At 38.4% G+C, this 20,469-nt stretch overlaps 1 protein-coding gene across 1 annotated transcript in view; it reads right to left on the bottom strand.

The window, feature by feature from the left end:
- Nucleotides 1-20,469, bottom strand: part of LOC122809052 (protein Wnt-7a-like) — a 656,744-nt gene that overhangs the window by 423,860 nt on the left and 212,415 nt on the right. Inside the window, exon 2 of the mRNA XM_044080265.1 lies at nt 1,885-2,111. Within this exon, the coding sequence (XP_043936200.1) occupies nt 1,885-2,111 (227 nt within the window). The remainder of the gene's footprint in view (nt 1-1,884; nt 2,112-20,469) is intronic.

Here is a 20,469-nt window from a genome sequence, read left to right as displayed (position 1 = left end):
CATAAAACTGGGACAAGATCTACATCATTTGGGAAACATTGTCTGACGTACTCAGAAGTATCCATTTACCAGTTCTGCTGAAGACAGTGACAGAGTAATCGGCCCTAACAAAACTGATCTTTCTCAAAAGTGAATGTTGTGCCAGAGAACAACAGTGTTATCATCGAGACTAAGGACCCCCTCTCATCATGACTGCTTTACCTCTGATATGAAGTAGCCAATGATTTCTGTCTAACTATGATGCCTTCAAACAAACCCACTCCAGCACATAAACTTCATTACCAAGAATCCTGCTCACAGTCTGCAAGGTCTTTACAAGACCCACACCTATGAAGACCTAATGCTCTTCTGTGTATCTCCTGCTAGAAGTACTACATGTGTCAAAGCATTTAGTATAGCTGTACAAAATGTTAGAAATGCTTACCGAATCATATCCTCAATAGTGCCTTCCTAAATTGCTTCTAAAAGGAGCTAATCATCTTACACTTTTAAACCCAGTTTATAGTGCTTTGGCGTTACCTAGCAAGACTAATTCCACCCCCCCCCAAAAAAAACATACCAACTATAAATGAACATCACTCTGTTAATCGCTCTCTCTTATTGCATTTGCCTAATTGTATCACATACTACCACACCTAAATCTGCACACTAAATGCACTAAAATACCAACATCGCCCACTGTTAAAATACTAAAGGTAATTATATCCTGTAACCTGACACACACCTGACAACCCTTCCTTACAACTGTCAGCCTTCCATTACTTCCCAAAGTGTTACTCTCACTATCATTTTTGAGATTATAACCGATAGACCCTTCGTTATTTATACTATTGCTACACAAGGATGGAAAGTTAGACTCCATAACCTTTATCTATGTATTTCCAGAATATTTTTGCATCATTCTATTGTAAATACTAAATAATAGCAATTAAGTAATGCAAATTAATCTCCTGTAAAATACTGGTTAAAGATCTAAATGCATGCAAAATAATGAACGTGTATGATAAAACATGTTTAACTACATGGTACCATATACTATATGTGCACTATACATAGCGTGTCCTTTTTTGAGGGGGAAGAGGTTTTCCATATCTTCCTGGTGTGCTTTCAGTGTGAATGGTTACTGCTTTGTCTCCCCTGAAAAAGGATTTCTGGACCACTAGAATTTAACAAGCATGAAAAAATAAATTTATCGTCACCAGTAACAGTAATATAAGAATCGTTTCCTCTAATCTGAGTGATAAATAACTTACTAGATACCCTGAACTAAAATGTTTCTTACTTTACATGTAAATTCTTTAGGCAAGATGTCACTGTGACTTTGTAATATAGGTACCTAATTAACCTTACATAAATCTATAAAATTGAGAAGCCTTTGATGGTACATTGCTTCAAAACAGTGTATACAAGAGTACTGATAATCGGAGAATGATTTCCCTCACTTTATAAGATTTTTTGAGTAATTCACATTTATTTAATAGCTACATTTTAATACTTCAGCCACTCTGAGCACTGTTTTTGTTTAGTAAATACTGAATGGTTTGGCATATACAGTTTTTAATTTAAGGTTTAACTGATATAGAAGTGTTCATGATTATTTTATGAGAACCCAACGAGACAGGATGTCAGCTTGTATGACCATGAGTGTTCCTCTCTAATTCTACTGCTCACAGCAGTCAGTCAGCAGCTTTGGCCTCTCATCAAAATGCCGGTCTCTCATACAATGTCAGTATTCTCCTGTTTGTACAAATACTTCAAGCAATCAGTTCTAGGCTTGCATTTTAGGAGATGGCTAAATGGGAAAGCACTCAGTACTTAATTACTATGTAATTAACTGTTATGCCCCCTCCTCATTTACAGCTTTATAAAAGTTAGATTACATACCTACTTTTAGTTCCTGTCCAAAAATTGTCCGGTCGCTCAAAGAGGAGCAGTTCCACCGGTGGTAACGAAATTGGTACTGGCATTCCTCAAGTCCTATTCGGGTCCCTGCACCAACTGCAACCATGACATCTGGACGATTCTGACAAAAAGCTCGCTGACGTGGAGCCAGGCCTGGCATCTTGCTGCAGATAATGCTAGCGCCCAATGCCAGCACTGAAGATACACCACTGCAGAAACAAAAACACAAATTAGTTTGACCTTTTTTAAAACATTATTTTCTATTGCTTCCTGTCATTTCTTCTGGAACCTCTACTTTCAGCCTCTTTTAAGTTCTCTGCATTGTACATACTCAGTCTAACACCACTTTTGCTGCTCCCACTTCCTGCAGTCTAACACCACTTTTGCTGCTCCCACTTCCTGCTTACTACCTTACCCTTTATATCCTTTTCTCAATTTTGTAAACTTGCCTTTAATTCTGCACCCAGGGAAACATGAACTGCATACACTCCTGCAAATGTGGCATGCAGTTTCTCAGTCATGTAACAAAACTGTATTTACTGTATTAGAATGTCTTTATATTTCAGCATAAGAATGTGTCAAATGCCAGCAGAAATGAACCATGCAAACCAGCCAATCTGCCTGTGTAGACAAACCTTTTCTTGCCCTTTGTGTTTCTTAAGAATTATTTACTTGGGCAGTAGCCAGGTGAGTGCATTGATACAATGAACTCTTTTTAATCATGACCTATGGTGGCATTTATGGTCAACGGAAGAAATGTTGCCACTGCAACTGTGGAAATTCCGTCGTTCTTCATGGAAGGGGTGTGGTGTATGCGGAGCTCCGATCTATGCTGGAGTCTGTGTCATAAACAAAGTATGACACTGAGAGCAGGAAAGAGTGTATAATAATATTCTTGGAGAACAAGTTGGATTCTATTCATGAAGCATGTACAAATTCACAATATTTGAGTACCATGCAGTATATATATAAACAGAGGCAGATGCTGCAAACGCCAAACAATCCTTAATCTGTAAGCCTGCTGTGGGACCTACAAGTACAACAACCTACTCAAGAGAATTTGTGTCTGACTGGCTGGTTTGAAATCTGGCAGATTTCTGAATCTCAAGTACAGACTAGGCCTGTTGCAAGTATTGTTAGCCTTCAAGAGTCACCACAGGAGAAGAGGTACAGAAAAACAATAACACTGTCAAATGCTTTGCAGCTATGCTGATGCATCCAGTGGAGTTTGTGCAACATCATGATGGGATATTACTTAGATACCAAGAGCTAAAAGACATCCTCATGGACCTAAAAAGACTTATCCTCTATCCTATGTCAGATCCACTAGCTGAAATTCATATCAATGACAAAGATGTGACTTTTTTGAGGAATGTTATCAAGCCTTGAAAAGCATTACTCTGTTGAAATTATGTTTTTGGTTACTCGTATCACTCAACTCTAGAAGCATAACATTGTGGTCCAGATCTGCAACAACAGATTGACTATCTATGGCATTCAGCTTTGGATGTCTACCCATGTCTGAGATAGCTTCACTACTGTAAATACCTTTTGACAATTTGGACTTGAAGTCTAGCATCTAAACAAATGATCTAACCTTTCTTGGAGTAGTGGAAGATAAACAGTACCTACCCAACTTCAAATATGGGAAAAGGACAATGGCACTCTTTTCTTTACTCACGCCAGTCCACCCAAAGCATTCTTTTCAAATACCGTTCCATGTTCCATGAAAAGTGGAAAAATTACTTTGCAGAACTATGTGTGGATTTTTAGGTCATCCTAAGGAGATTCTTACCATACAAAAATACATGAACTTGTACATATATGCATAGATATATAGGTCACTGTTGTATTATCGAAAACACAATCCATCGAATTATGTTTCTGCTAATACACTTTAGCGAAAGTGCATATTGTTGAAAGTGCGTATTGTTGACTATGCACTTTCGCTAAAGAAATCAACATTAAAAAAAAAATGTAAAAAAAAATAATAACATTAAACAGTGTTATGCAGGGGGACAAGCCCACCTGCACCCCCCACCCCCCCTACTTTATTGTTCTCACTCAGAGATCACACTACAGTGGGGAAAAGGGAATATTCCCTTATCCCCACTGTACCACAATGTCAGCGATAGCTTTGTTAGTTGTAAATCAACACTATACGTTAATTTACAACTAACAGTGCATGCAAACTGCATGCTTTCTTCAATTTCCCACTCCCCATTTAGCGAAAGTGCATTTTCGATAAAATGCACATTCGCTAAATTGTGTCCGCCGAAACATGGTTTTGATAAACCGTGTTTCGACATTGTGACAGTGACCCCTATATATATATATATATATATATATATATATATATATATATACACACACACACACACACACACACACACACACACACACACACACACACATATGTACATGCATGCGTGAGTGTGTGTTTATATGTGTACTTGTATGGGTATGTGTATATCTGAAAACATTTTATATATAGCAATCTATCTACCTATCTATACACACGTACACACATAAACACACACCAGCACGTGCACAATGCTTAAGTGATTGAGACTAAATGATCGAAACCACAAAATCCCGAAAGGATGGAATATGAAAACAACAGAACAACAAAAAAGTGATAGTAGGTGGTTGTGCAAGACTGCTGCTGTAGAGCAGGGGCTGGAGTTTTGCCCTTTCTCAGCTGTAGTACAATTTTAGAGTTGATATTTGAAATATGTTTTTGATGTGCTTTCAATGTTCTGATCTGTTGGGATTTTGTGGCTTCAGTTGTCCAGTCTCAATCATGCCCATATAAATGTCAACATTATCGTAGCTATCTGACATAGATCCAGCTATCTATATCTCTAACTATACCTATATCTACTTTGGTCAAAGAGGGAATCATCATAATGTTTCACTGATTCTCATTTTAGCAATAGTCTGTGAATTTGAGTTCTTTTATCAGCAGAGTGTGTGTGTGTGTGTGTGTGTGTGTGTGTGTGTGTGTGTGTGTGTGTGTGTGTGTGAATGAAAGAGCAGTGTGTGTGTGTGTGTGTGTGTGTGTGTGTGTGTGTGTGTGTGTGTGTGTGTGTGTGTGTGCATGTGTGTGCGTGTGTGTGTGTGTGTGTGTGTATGAGACAGCATAAAACTGATGAAAAATTGCATACATGCGTGTGTGTGTCTCAGTGCAAGATATCCAGACAGTAGGATTCAGGAGGTTCCTCCTTTTCCATACTCCTCTATAATCTTCAAGAGGGTGTGGGTGCATGGGGGTGTTCTCTGCAAAAAGAAAAAATATTTTGAATGAAAAATCAATGCAATATATTTCCAATGAGTGCCGTCTAATGATGTTACTTATGATGAAAGTTTCTTTCATTACACACATATTTAGGTCTTGTCCTAAGATGTATCAGAATTAATGTCATGCAAATAATATTCTAAATAAACTTGTGATATGTGTTAAGAATGATGTCCTATAAACAATGTTTCAACTATTACTGTACAGAAAATGTGTTGTCATTTAACAAAAGACAGTTATGTTTTTGTATTAGATAGAAAGGTTGCAGCAAACAGTGCTATCATAAGAAATTGTGTTGTTAATGTAATGTCTAAATAAGGAGAGCTATGACCCTGGTGATTAGAGAAATTACCCTGCCATTGTAGGGTTTTGTTTAGTGTCTGTGGTTCTGTGAAATATTTCTGTGGTAAGAAAGAGAAAAAAAATGAAGGAGCCTGAGACAATCTGGAGATATTCTGCTAAAGAATCCAGCTGTGAAGAAGCTACCTGAATTAATTTTTGGACTAAACATAAACTGGTATGAGAGACTTCGTGCAATTTTTTATTTCATGTCCCAACGAACAGTTTGCAGCAATGAACTGTTATTTTGCTTACTGTTTTGCTGAAACCCCATTATTTTATGGGTAAAGTGTCTCTACTGCATAGCTATAACTAGGATGAAGTGAAGGAGGAAGCTGCACTAGAAATAACCTTTAAGGTGGCGCAATCAACAGCTGCCAACGGTGCAAAAATGCATTACTGTCATTGATTTATGTCTTCCTGTCTTCATAAATGAATGCTGATACTGCAGGCAAAAGCACCCAGTTTGTGGTACTAACTGTAGCAAGATGCTTGTTTGCAGCAACAAATTTTCTATAATTACAGAGTGTAGAAAAGCTTTTTTTTCTTTTATGGGAAGATTTTTTTTTTTTTTTTTTTTTTTTTTTTTTTGTGGTCCTTAAGTTTGAGTCAAGGGGAGCAGTGTATGGTACTGCTCAGGGGTACCAATTCCTTTTTATGGTTCTGCTCTGCTGCCTTGTTTTGATATGACATTGTTAGATGCAGTGAACCTAGAATACAGATTTCTATGTCAATGGAAGCCTTGCTTTCTGCCACCTGAAATAAGAACAAAATATTTCCCTAAATGAAGAGACAGAAGTTTCATGATGTGGACTAGATATTTTTTTATTTTATTTTATTTTTTGTATGAAGTACAGCTGTACTTTGCCAAGATAACAATAGTGGAGCAACTGCTACAAGCTTCTTCTGCTGCAGCTGGATGGATGGTGATAGTGGACAAGTTTATGGCCATGATGAAGACAGCTCTACCTCTCTGAAGCAATTAATCAAGGAGGAATACCTTATGGTGTACCTGATAGCTTTCCAGACACTATGCCCAACAGCAGGGATGTGACCAGAGTGATGGGATAAAAACCATTTCAGTCTACCTAGCTTCATGGACAGCGAAGAGACTGAATATCAGGCTATAACAAAGTTAAAAAGACACAAGCTAGTGGGTAGCCCAGGGATACAACTTCAAATGTTTAATAGTTGGACTTTCTCCTAAAAAACAGTAATATCTCAATCATGTGATTAAATTGTGACTCCAAATATAAATAATGCCACAGAGGATCTGATCACTAGTTAAAAAATAATATTTTTATTAAAATAATAAATAAAATAATCGAGCACTTTTGTCTCAACAGAGACTTTATCAGAATAACATGAGCTGATAAGACATTTCCACTGAATATGAATCTCTTTACCAGTGAAAAAATCAGCATCCTGAGGATCTCTTTGAAACACTCACTTTCTTATCTTAAATTTTCAGTACTTAACCTTGTTGTAATTTTATTTTCAGCACATTAATCCTTAAAATCTAAATACAATTTAGTCACATAAAAACAAGAAAAAGTAGAAAGGTGCAGCATTATTTTAACCAAACTCAGAATCCAAATATAAATAATCCCACTGAGGATCCTATCACTGGTTAAAAAATAATAATTTTATTAATAAATAAAATGAATGAGTGCTTTCTTCTCAACAGAGAGACTTCATCATAATAACATGAATCATCATCATTCCGGATCATCTCTTTCCATTTCTTCCTATCCTCTGCATCTTGCTCTGTCACCACACCCTGCATGTCCTCTCTCTCTCACTCCATCCATATAAACCTTATCTTAGGCCTCCTCTATTCCTCTTACCTGGGCAGCTCCATCTTTTTTTTTTTTTCAATATATTACCCATCCTCCTCACATGTCCAAACAAACCAACCAATCTTCTCTCCTCTGCTTTGTCTCCCAACTATTCAAACATGGCTGACCTCTAATATACCCATTCTAAACTCTATCCACCCTCGTCACACCCAGTGCAAATCTTAACATTTTGTCAATGCTACTGTCTCCAACCCATATAACTAACATAGCTGGTCTCACTACCCTCTTGTAGACCTTCCCTTTCACTCTACGGATACTCCAGAGTCTCCTCAACCTGATTCTACTCTCACTACAGATCACAATGTCATCTGCAACATCATAGTCCCCACGGCCTCCTATCTGATCTGTCATCAACCTGTAACTCCTTCTGACCTTCTCTGTATTTCTCATCAACACTCTCAGGAATTCCACTGCCAACAGCCCTAAGCACCTCCATGCTTCCATTGGTATATCATCTGGGCCCTTTCCATTCTTCATCTGCACATCTTTCCCAGCTCTGTCCTCTGTCTAGCTAATATGTCTACTTTCTTCATCTCTTTGACAATCCCACTTCTTCTTCGCAGCCCTCTTCCTCCTGTACTCTCACTGTACTTCCATTCCACACCAGGTCTCCTTGTCCTCCTTCCTCTGTCCAGATGTCACACCAAGCACCACTCTCCTGGTCACCCTACTAGTTCTACTGTAGTTGCTGTAGCTACCTCCAACTCCACTGCCTCCCTCCCCTGTCTTCTTCTTTCCTCCTTTTCCAATCACCCTTTAATCTTTCACATTTTTTTCCTTTTTTAACTTTTCACACAGCTCCAGCTTTCCTCCTCTTCTTGATCCAGCCATGTCCATCCTTTTCGCAAAAATCCAAATCATCTGACCTCTGCATTCACCCAACTTGAGGAGCATATGCACTAACAACGCATCCCCAGTGGCTGAATAACATGAATATATAAGCCAAAACCTTTTATACTGTGATCAATGTCCAGCATATCATATAGGTAAAACACAAATTTATGAACACATCTATGATATTGCAAACCACAAAGAAACCAACACAAGAATATAAATATTCTTTAGGCTATTCTGGTTGTAAAAATTTCCTTTGGGATTTTAGAAATTGTCAGCATTAATCCCTGGGAGGGGGGTACTGGAAGTGCTGGCTTACTTATAGCGAACTTATGTGGCAGCTTAGACTATGTGCTACTTTTCCTCCATATTTTAAATGAATATGTATCGATTGCACCAGTACTTAATATTTGGGCTGACAGACTGTAAATATATTACTTTGTTTTTTATCAGTCTGCTGTATTTAGTAATAGATGTGCCCATTAAATGATGTTTCATATGTTATGGAGGCCTGTGCCTTTAAGAAAAGTTAATTTAATCACCAGGTATCCTGTGCACCTGTTTGCAACAAAGCACTGCCTTTTCAACAGTATAAAAAGTGCTGGCTTATCTGCTCATGTTATTCTGATACAGTGCTTTCTTCTCAACAGAGAAACTTCATCATTTTATTTATTATTTTAATAATAATTATTATATTTTAACCAGTGATCAGATCTTCAGTTGTGTTATTTATATTTGGAGTCTGAGTTTGGCTAACATAATGCTGCACCTTTCTACTTTTTACATTTTTTATGTGATTAAATTGTGTTTAGATCTTAAGGATCAATATACTAAAAATAAAATGACAGCAAGGTTCAGTATTGAAAAAGTAAGATAAGAAAGTGTTTCAAAGAGATCCTCAGGATGCTGAATTTTTTTGCACTAGCAAAGAGATTCTTATTTGATAGAATTATGTTTATAACTTAGGGTGGTATTAATAGTTATTATGCTGACACATTAAGGCTAGCCATGCTGTTAGTGACTGTTAATCATTTCCACAACTGATGTAATGATTTTTCACTTACAAATGACAGCTTTACACTATTCACTAAAGCCATAGTAATATACCCATCGTATCACTAAAATAAATATTTCTTCAAGGTAACTCAGTAATTTTACACATTTTGAAGTATTTTATTTTTCTTACTTTAAGAAGTCAGCAGTTACCTGAGTCATTTGCCATCTAACTGAGTAATAATATATTTGTATGGTGGTGTTAAAATATTTCATATCACTTCAGGTTCATTTATGTGTTTGGCATGCCAATTAGTCCCTTTTACACTTATCTCTATAAATCACAGTAATAAGTGAACATGTATGGCCACTATTCATGCAAATCATTTTTGGTTGCTAGTGTACATGGACTCAGGTTCTGCATCTGGCAGGAGTTGGGAGACCAACTGTTATCTCTGCCAGGGCTCACCCACTCCAGCCAAATGTGCCACCACAGGTATGATGACCTACAGAAGCATAGGTTCAACCAGCTGGCTGAGTGGGTTCACCACATAACAGCGTGAAAGCTTGAGTTCTATAGTAAGTATTATAATTATTATTATTTTATAGTAATAAAACAATAAACTATGAAAATGTTGTATAACTGGTATTTGCTAGAATAAATATGTGTAACAGCAAGTATCTGTAATTTTATTATAACATAAAAGAAAGCATAAATATATCGGTATACAGAACTGCATCTGTCTACAGATATATGGAATGTTTATATTATAACATAATTATCTGCATAAATACAAATGTAACATACATATGAGTAAAATAAATCTGCATATATATGTCTGTAAATCACAGCTAAACATCTGCATAAGTAGTTTTAGGGCTGCTTGGTCATGTATTTATACAGAAAGTAAAACTAATTTATATTTCCACATAATAATTTTATGTACTATGACAGTACCCTAGGTAGTAGTTAAATTGCATACAGACAGCTTATGTAAAGGAAGAATTTCATTTGTGCAGGCCAGGAAATGATTTAATTGTATAATAGTTGTAAAAGATAGTCATTCCTCCCACAATATTAACTGTACATACTAGTTGGCTGAAATCTCAGACAGACACCTTACCCTAGTCAGAGTGGAGATGGGGAGGGGGGGTTGCGCTTTGAAGTAAATGACCGGCGCGTACTTTAATGAGAAATGACCAATTGTAGTACTTCTTTATGACTTCTGAATACATTTTTAAATCATCCCACACTTTAGTACAGCTAAGGAACTGAAAACTTCCTTGAATTGCTGTATGTTTCTCTGTGTTCACCTTCTGGCTAAACACATTTCACAGAATGTTACATGTAAAGCATAATATTTTAAGACTCCATTCCACCAAAAGTGTTTCAATATGTTTACAACTTGTAGTGAAGAGAAAACTGGCACAGTATGAGAATTCAGACAGTAATACCTATTTTAACAAACATGTACTAAGCAAGTACTGCACTGAATGTAATGCATTTCAAATAAGTACTAGTCATATAAGTAATATTAAGGATAAAAGGTGAAACACTTGCCTTATGTATTCTCTCTGTAGCTGAGGAGCAAATTGCCTACAACTGGCAGCAGCAGGAAAGTACAGTTGTGTAAACTGAACTTACCAAAACAATAGTTGTTTGAATGGCCATTGCTGCACTTGCCTTAGCTATATGGGTTATATGCTGCCAAGGATATAACAGTCGACCAGCTTCCAAAGCTTCAGAGCACCTTCCATGCACCCAAACTGTCAAGCAGCTCAAGATGAGCTGACTAAAAGACAAGTTTAGGTGTAAACTCCTTCAGAGCTTTCCTGTCAGCAGACAAAGGGAGGCTGAGCCATGAAAGATCAATGCTAGGGACAAGAAAAAAATAAATGTCCACATCCTGGCATAAAAAACACACCAAAAACAAGGGCAAATGGAGGGAGGCAGTGGATACTGCAGCAGTAATCACTTGAACATCTACAGTAATGGTAAGTTCAGCTTACACAACTGTACTATATTTGCCATACTGATCACTGCTGCAGTAGCTTTAGCTACATGAGTAGATTACCTTAGCTAACTACATTTGGCAGGAGAATAGTCCAGGAGCCCATTGAGAATAGTCCACGTATAGCCTGACCTGGACCTAGAGAAGGAATCAAGCTTATGGTGTTTTGTAAAAGTATGCACAGGGGACTATATAGTAGTTTCAAGAATACTTCTAGAATCCAATCCTTTCCAAAAGAGCCATAGATAAAGCCAAGGCCCTGGCAGAGTGGGCCTTGACCCTGTCTGGAATAGTTTTGTTATTGTGAGTATAGCAAAAGGTAATAACCATTTTGAAACAGTCCATTTTGATACAGGCTGTCCATTCTTCTTACCTTAACAATTAATGAACAATTGATCTAAAGTTCTGAAAGATTTACTTCTGTCAAGATAGTAAGTGAGTTGTCTGTGGACATCCAAGGTACAGAGTATCTTTTTCCCCTCAATTTTAGGTAAAGAAAAGAAAATGGGGAAATGGATAGTTTAACTTAAATGCAAACTCAGATACCACTTTAGGCATAAAACAAGGATTAGTTCTCAAAGAAACCTCCCTATCACCATAACAGCTTGAAACTCAAATAACCTTTGTGCAGTTCAAAGCAATCAGTAAAACTGTTTTCCATGTTAAGAATCTCAGGTCAGCCAAATTAGCTGGCTGAAATAGAGAGTGTTACCTTTTTTAACACAAAATTAAGATCCTATGGGAGGACACCAGTTTTCTTGGAGGCATCTTATGCAAAACCGGATTCAAGAACATATCGACATGAGTCTACACTGAAAGAGGTGGATCCGTGGGCAGATGTACTGAAATGGCAGATAAATGAACCTTGACAGAGGAATAAGAAAAGCCATAGGATAGTAACCCACACAAATATTGTAAAACCAGAACAACTAGCCCTGAATGGGTGCTGGTTATGTTGCTGGCACAAACAAGAAAACCTTTTCCATTTGTTAAGATATGATTTTCTAGTAGCAAGTTTTCTTGCCTCCATCAGTACCTGCTGCACATCCTCATTAAACAGGTGCTTAAAAGGAATTAAGCTATATCATCTAGGTAGTCAATTTAAGATGACTGATATTAGAGTGTATTTAAACACCCCTGTTCTTGTATGAGTAGATCCATTTGTGAGGAAGCTTGTATTAATTGCCACTGGCCATTTCCAAAAGAAGGAAGAACCACTGTTGCCTAGGCCAGAAAGGAGTCACTGCAATAATCTTGGGGGAATTTCTTTAGAATCTTCAGATAATAGTGGAAAGGGTGGAAAAGCATACAAGAAACACTCCTGTCAAAGGAAAAAAAAAAGGTAATTTGTTTTCCAGGCCTTCTTGCACGAGTCCTAGAACATCATCTTGACAGTTTATTTTTCAGAGAGGAGGCAAAGAGATCTACATGCAGAACTCCCAACAGATGGATCAAATCTTGGAAGACCCCCTGATCTAGTTTCCATTTGTGAGGGTCTGCAACATCAGAGCAAAATTGTGTTGCAGACAAGCTGAGCAGGATCAGTCTGATCCTGTTTAGTTTGTCTGCACACAGTTTTGCTCTGATGGAATGTAGGATGCCTATAGAGTGAGATTGTTCTGTTAAACTATATCCACATCAATTTGTTGATGTACCACATGACTGTAGTATTGTCTGTAACCACTTGAAGTCCCGGGGACCAAAGATGGTTTGGAGAGTTAAGTGCCTTAATCAATGTAAGCATCTCCTTGATATTTATGTGCCCCCTGAACTTTTATCCCTCCTGAAACTGCTCCCCAGGCAAAAGTCTGAAGCATCTGTGGTGAATTACTGCTTTGGAGCATGGAGGAAGAAGGAGAGACCTGGATGAGTTGTCTCCACCAAAATATTTATCTTCTGACAAATACCAGGACTGGGACTTGAAAAGATAATGGGAGTCAATGCTAGGAACAAAAGACTTCAGATACCACTGTATCTCTCTGATGTGGAGTCTTACAGTCAAAGTCAAAGTAAACTTTATTGTCATTCAGATTATACATGTGCATTGCTGAATGAAATTACGTTACTCCATCTCAAGTGGAGACATTATCACATACAGACTATCTACAGTACAACAGCTACTCTTGACAAGACACACATTATTGTCTTAGACTCTAGCTACTACACATAGAGAAATAGAAATTGCACATATAGGAAACATTTCCACAGTTATAAATATAGCACAGTTATGATTGCTAGCCATCACTTGATTTAGTGCATTGGAAAAAGAATTTAACAATCTCAAGTGGAGTTATTGCACAGAAATATTACTGCACAAGAATTATGAGGTATAGCTGTCAGAGTTCTGAGTTCATCAAGGTGAGGAGTTATTATGAATTTAATAGTCTAATAGCCTGTTGGAAAAAGCTCTTGCTGAATATAGTTTTGCATCTTAGCATTTACGAGAAGGTAAATAGGTGAACAGTCCTTGGGCAAGCTGGGTAAGATCTCTGGTTATCTTGTTGGCCTTGCTGAGGCACCTCTACAGGTGAAGGTCCTGGGTAGCTGGAATCATGGTCCCAATGATTCTCTCTGCTACCTTAACCACTGTCTGGAGAGCCTTTCCATCCATGGTGGAACAGTTACTGTACCAAGTTGTGAGACTCTTGGTTAATATACTCTGTATGGTGGCCCTGTAGAAGGTAGTTAGGATCAGGAGCTAGGTTTGCCCATCTCATCTTTCATAGGAGATGAAGACATTGCTGTGCTTTCTTTACAATGACAGTAGTATTTGTGATCCATATTAGGTCATCCATGATATGTACCCCCAAGAATTTTGAGATTTCCATTCTCTCTACTATTTCACTGTTGATTGTTAGTGGAGAGTGTGTTTTGTGCCTTCTTCTGAAATCAACAATGATCCCCTTGGTCTTGGTCACATTTAGTGCGAGGTTGTTGTTGTTGCACCAGATGATGACTTTACTCACTTCCTCCCTGTAGGCTGATTTGTCCTTGTCACTAATGAGATCTATAACAGTTGTGTCATCTGCAAACTTGATGATGTGGTTTGAGTTAAGCTTGGTGGTGCAGTCCTCAGTCAACAAGGTGAACAACAGAGGGCTCTGGACAAAGCCCTGTGGAACACCCATGTTCATGGTGATGCACTTGGAGGAGTTTTTACCCATGCATACTGTCTGTATTAAGTCCATGAGGAAGTCCAGTATCCAGTTGCAAAGAGAAGTGTTTATTTCCAGTTGGTACAGTTTCTGTATCAGATGTTGGGTGATCACTGTACTGAAGGTTGAGCTAAAGTCTATGAACAACATTCCCACATAACAGTTCTTGTTTTCCAGCTGGGCCATGGAAAAGTGAAGTGCCATTGATATAGTGTCTTCTGTAGAGGGTTTGGTCGATATGCAAACTGAAGTAGATGCATGGATGCAGGGAGACGGGATGTTATATATTCCTTGACCAGCCTTTCAAAGCACTTCATTCCTATTGAAGTGAGTGCTATTGGGCAGTAGTCAAATCCTATCCAAGTCCTATCCAAAGTTGACAGTGGGGACTTCTTTCATATAGGCATTATGGTTGTGGTTTTAAAGCATTTGGGTACGACCTTCTGACTTAGTGAGAGGTTGTAGATATCTGTGAGAACTTATGTCAGTTGGTTCATGCATTCTTTGAGCACTCATCCCAGGATATTGTCAGGTCCAGACGCTTTTCTTGGGTTGACCCTGCGCAGGGTTCTTCTAACATCAGCAGGGTTGAGGTGTAGTACTTCATCTGCTTGATTTGTGGTTGCTTTCATTGCAGTTGTGTTATTTTTTCCTCAAACCTATTGAAGAAGGTGTTCAGCTTGTTGAGGAAGTCTGCATTGTCATCACACTGTGCTGAGGAAGGCCCATAGTCTGTGATGGTTTGAATGTCTTGCCACAGTCACCTTGAGTCCCTGGTGTTGCTGAAGTGGCTTTGCGTTTTCTAACCACATGCCCTATTTGCTGCTTTCACTCACTTGCTCAGATTTGCTCTGGCTAACCTGTGTTTTACCTTATCCCCTGACTTGAAGGCGGTGTTGCTTGCCCTCAGGAGCTTATACACTTCACTAGTGAGCCAGTGTTTCTGGTTTGCATGTGTGGTGATGCTCTTGGTGCTTGTCACATCATCCACACACTTTGATATGTATCATATCTTATTAATGACACAGTGTACTCTTCCAGGTTGGTGTGCTGATCTGCAGTGGCAACCTCTTTGAACATGTTCCAGTCCATGTGTTCAAAGCAATCCTGGACTGCATAGATTACTCCTTTTGGCCAGACTCTTATCTGCTTTTTGGATGTTTTTTCTCTGATAAGCAGCATTCTGTAGGCTGGAGTCAGCATGATGTATAGGTGGTCTGAGTTACTTTAGTGCAGGTGGGGCTTTGCTCTGACTCCTTTTTTGACATTTGTGTAGACCCAATCAAGTATACTGGCACCTCTGGTGGCAAAGTCTACATGCTGGTAGTAGTGCGGTAGTACTGATTTCAGATTTGCCTGGTTAAAAAAGTTTCCACACTCAGGGTTTTTGTTCTGCACTTCACTGATTCACTGGTATAGTGTGGCCAGTGCTTCATTTGTGTTTGCACTAGGAAGAATGTATACAGCTGTGATAATTGATAGCTGGGAATTCTTTCAGGAAATAAGAAGGTCTACATTTTACTGTCATGAACTCTGTGTTTTCAGAGCAGTGAGTGGAAACTTTCTCACAGCTGGAGCAACATTTGTTACTTATATAGATATAGATTCCACCTTCCCTGGATTTGCCACTAAGAGCTTGTATCTGTCTGCTCTAAAGATAGTCCCTCCACATGAAAAGTACTGTCACTGATACTTGAATTTAGCTATATTTCTGTAAATATAAATACACAACAGCTTCTCACCTCTCTTTGGATGTTTAAATCTAATCTTAGGTAGTCCATTTTATTTTCAAGGGATGGAACATTTGCTAGCATGACAAGTGGGAGTGCAGGCCTGAATGGGTTTGCTTTCAGCCTGATATTGATACCAGCTCTGGTTCCTCTTTCTGTGGTCTTTTGCATCTGTTTTGTCATCGTCTTCTTTTTGGTGGAGTGTATGTTGAATTTGTTCATGCACACCACTCAGGATCATGATTTGACAAGATTCTTAGCTCTTGTAGTACTTTAAGCCTCACAGGCTCTAAAGAAAGCATCCTGATAAACAGATTGCACGATAAGCCCATAGACTGAAGATCTAGCATGCTATTTCTGCTATAAACTAACAGTAAGTCCATTTTACAACCTTTTTTGGTTGTTTTTGGTGCTTCTGACAATAAATTAAACAGATATTTACACAAATACTGCACATGCCTTCCTCTAGCTGGAGCAGCCACTGCCTCACAGGGTGTTGCCATCTTGAAAAAATAAAAAGGGGGTATCAATAATAATATATGCCAGGAGACCCAAAATCCTGAGATATTCCCTCGCAGCGATCAAAGCCTGAGTGAAAAACCTTAGAAATAGATCTAAATAAAGACCCTTTTTTTTCTATGGAAGAGAGGCTCTTTGGACTGAAGTGTCTAGTTAACATCCCAGTAATACAATCCTGTGTGTGGGAGTCAAGAAAGACTTTTGAATGTTCTCTTGGAACCCCAGTTTGTGTAAGACATCCCTCATCCAATAGAGAGAGATTCATGACACTTTGAAAAAGACTCCGCAAAGATAAGCAAGTCACCTAAATTTGAAAAAAAATTGGATATCTTGTAGCCTGCAATGAGCTACAACTGGAGCTGGACACTTTGTGAAAATCTTGACGAAGTGGATAATTCAAAGGGTTAGGCAAGAATTGATAATGTGATCCAGACACACAAAATCTCAGGAAACATCTGAATGTCTAGATGTTTATGGAAGTGGTGATAAACATCTTTTAAGTCTAGTGTTACCAGGTAACTTGAAAATTGAAGAAGAGGTAATAGGTTGTGAAGTGACACCATTTTGAATTTGGGCACTATCACAAACAGGTTTAGGAAGGAAAGACCCACAACTGGTCTCCAAGCATTTTCATTCTTTGGCACCAAGAACATCCTTAAATAAAAACCCTCCCCAACTTGGGAAGGAGGAAATGGTTCGATCACTCCTTCGGACTGCAAGCAATGAAGAACAGGTGGAAACAAAAGAGTCTGGTCTGAAGGATGAGGAATAACCCCTTGTAAAGGAGGAATTTCTTCTCACTGCCATTTGTAACCCCAATGTAACCCCGATGAATGATTTTCAGAATCCATTTGCCTGAAACAATCTGTTGCCTAAGAGAAAAAAATAGAGATTCAAACTTTCTGGAAGAAAAAAGGGGCCAGAGTTGGGGGAGGGTCACAAGGTCTCTTGAACAGTCATTCAGTCTTGCTGGACTGTCCCTGGTTTTGGAAGGTTTGAGACTTCTTTTTAGACCCCCTTTGACATTTCTTCTTTAACATCTGTTTATCTGAATTTTGTTGAGACTGTTTATTCTGTTTTTGCCTAAACTTGGTTAAGGAGATAAATTTGAGGAAGAGCAGATACATGCTTGTTTTCTGTTTCTCTTTGACAGGAAAAATGGGAAAGCTGTGTTACTAATGGTAGCAGCTGCTTCCCCAGGGATGGGCACAGCATTCTGACAGAACAGGGAAACCTTTCCTGTTACCTCTCTTAAGACACCCAGGACAGGATTTCCCATGCCCACTGAAGAAACCACAACAGCTACAGAGGATGTGGATAATACCTAGTACATAGTGGCTGTAAGTGCTACACCACAGGGATCCAGGGTAAAAAGTGAGTGGTCTGAGGTTCAACAAATGTGGCCGCAGAAGAGTCACCCACCTGCGGCTGAGGGAAATTGCTAGCCTGCTTTGGTGGCAAAGACTGTTTACTTAACTTTTTTTTTTTGGCTGGAAGAAGGACCGACTGTGGGAGTGGTAGTCTCTTCCATGGTCAAGCTGAAAATGGTGATTCTTTACCAGGGAAGACAGACAGCAATTGCCCGTAAACACTACCAGTCCACAGAAGTTACCTTTTTGAGTGAAAAAAAAACCACAGCAAAAAGCACTTTAAAATACCATACCACATAAACGAAAGAAAATTAAATGCAATCTCTCCACAGAAAATTTTTTTTTTATTTAATTTGCAATACTTTTAAACTGATAGAAAAACAAGTGGTCCATTTAAAAGTATGTTAAAACACAACACTCCTAGCTTTAAAATAACTTTCCTGAAGAAGAAAGTAATAAAACATCAACAGAATTAAGGAAGTTTTCCCCAAAGGAACTTATCTGCCCAGCAAAGAAAAGCACAAGCTGACCGTCGATCCTTGAAAACCTCAAAGGAGTGCACTCTTCATTGATATTAAAGCTCAGAAGGGCTTCGTGTCCAAACTTGTCTTTTAGTTGCTCAGCTCAAGCTACTTGACAGTTTGGGTGAATGGAAGGTGGCTTGGAGCTTTGGAAGCTGGCCGGCCAGCCTTTATGTTCTTGACATGATATAACCCATATAGCTAAAGCTACTGCAGCAGTGATCAATATGATGAACATCGAAGAACCGTAAGGCTGTTGAAGAAGATGGTAAGCATGAATAAATCAGTAAATAATATTATGTGTTTAACATATTTCATTATTGCACATAGGGAAATAATTTATAGAGCATGGTAACTGAAGCGTTAGAGTGCATTCATTATAATACTGTAGCCAAGAGGGACATAAGTGTGTAAGTGCAATATTCTGTCTTACTGTATATAAACAAATCATTTATAAAGTACGGTAACTGAAGCACTACAGGGCATTCAGTACATTACTGCAACCAAATGTAAAAGACATATCAGTATATAAAGTACAGCATTCTGTCTTTAACTGATTTTGTAATATGTCAATATTTCTAAAGGGTGTGTTTAGTGCAACATTGCAAACAAATGCATAGCAGACACAAATATGGCTATTATGCTTGTGTAATAGACTGCAAAATGTGAACCCCACGAGAAAGTGCTAGCAATACACTCTCCTGCCTAGTGCACATAAACACTTCCCACAACATTTCATCCAAAGTCTGCATAAGTGCTTCTTGTACATTCTGTTTTACTTCAATAAAGATTTACAAAAATAAAAATGTTTAAAGCAAAAAAACTGAATGCTGTGTAACATGTGAATTTATTGTGTGCATTTTCTTTTTTGCCTACCCCCCCTTTTTTCTCTGTTTTTCGTATTTTAATTATGCATTTCTTTCTCCTTCATTATTTTCTTTCTCTCCCATTTATGTTAATTTTTTTACAGATCCAAAATCCTCCGTAGTAACCTAGGCACATACCTCCCAGATTAGGGAGCGCTCATGCTCTGCTCATCCAAGGAGATCCTTGCAGGGTCAGGGCAGTGGTGCCAGCATGTGACAGCCTGGCAAGCCTCACTGAATATGGGCTTTGGGACCTGATAGATAACATGCTAGAGCAGGTCATGGACAGATTCAGCAAGTTGAAGTCTCTCCAGCATGTTTAAGATACACTGTCACAGTTGGTGCTGACCACAGTACCACCACAGGCCCCAAACCCCTCAATTGCATGGTTCTCCACTGCACCACCATCTGGCTCTGTGGACACATACAAGGCTCTGTGGGCAGGACTCCTGCTAACTTCTCTACAGCCCTTCTTCCCTTATCATTTGTCCTATCCCATCTTACCTATTTACCATGAACACTTAAAAAATGAAAAAATGGGGGAGGGGTCTATCCCCACCAAAACATTGTGCACCTCCTCTCCCACCTCCTCTAGCACAACCCTCCTGATATGTTCCTCCTGTGTCCCCTTCTTTGCTGTGCTTCTCCTTTCTCAGTATTTCTTATCTATTCCTTTCTATTCTTTAAAGAAACCAACAGGGAGTCCACATAAGGATACCCTTATATAAAAAAAAATTATATAGCTTTTATGAAATACATCTTATTTACTTAACACTTATGTTTAGGTACTTTACACTTTTGCTGTACGTATACATGTATTTCAAATGCCTTCAATTTCCCCATCCAGCACTAATAACCTATGCTAAGCTTATATGCATATTTGTGTAGCAGCACTCCACTATGTCCCAGACTATGAATATCACCTTTAGTCTAAACTTATAGTAAATCCATTGTCAAATTCTAGTAACAAACAAAGGATCAACTATAGACATATTCTGTTTCAAATGTGGAAAAACAGAGTATTGTGCAATATTAATAACAATGCTAGTTTACCTGCAAAAACGTTAGTTA

Source organism: Protopterus annectens, chromosome 8.part0 (genome assembly GCF_019279795.1).
Source record: "Protopterus annectens isolate FY-2018-M chromosome 8.part0, PAN1.0, whole genome shotgun sequence".
Taxonomy (NCBI): Eukaryota; Metazoa; Chordata; order Ceratodontiformes; family Protopteridae; genus Protopterus; species Protopterus annectens.
Note: the sequence above shows the minus strand (reverse complement) of the source record. Positions and strands in the feature narration are given on the sequence as shown.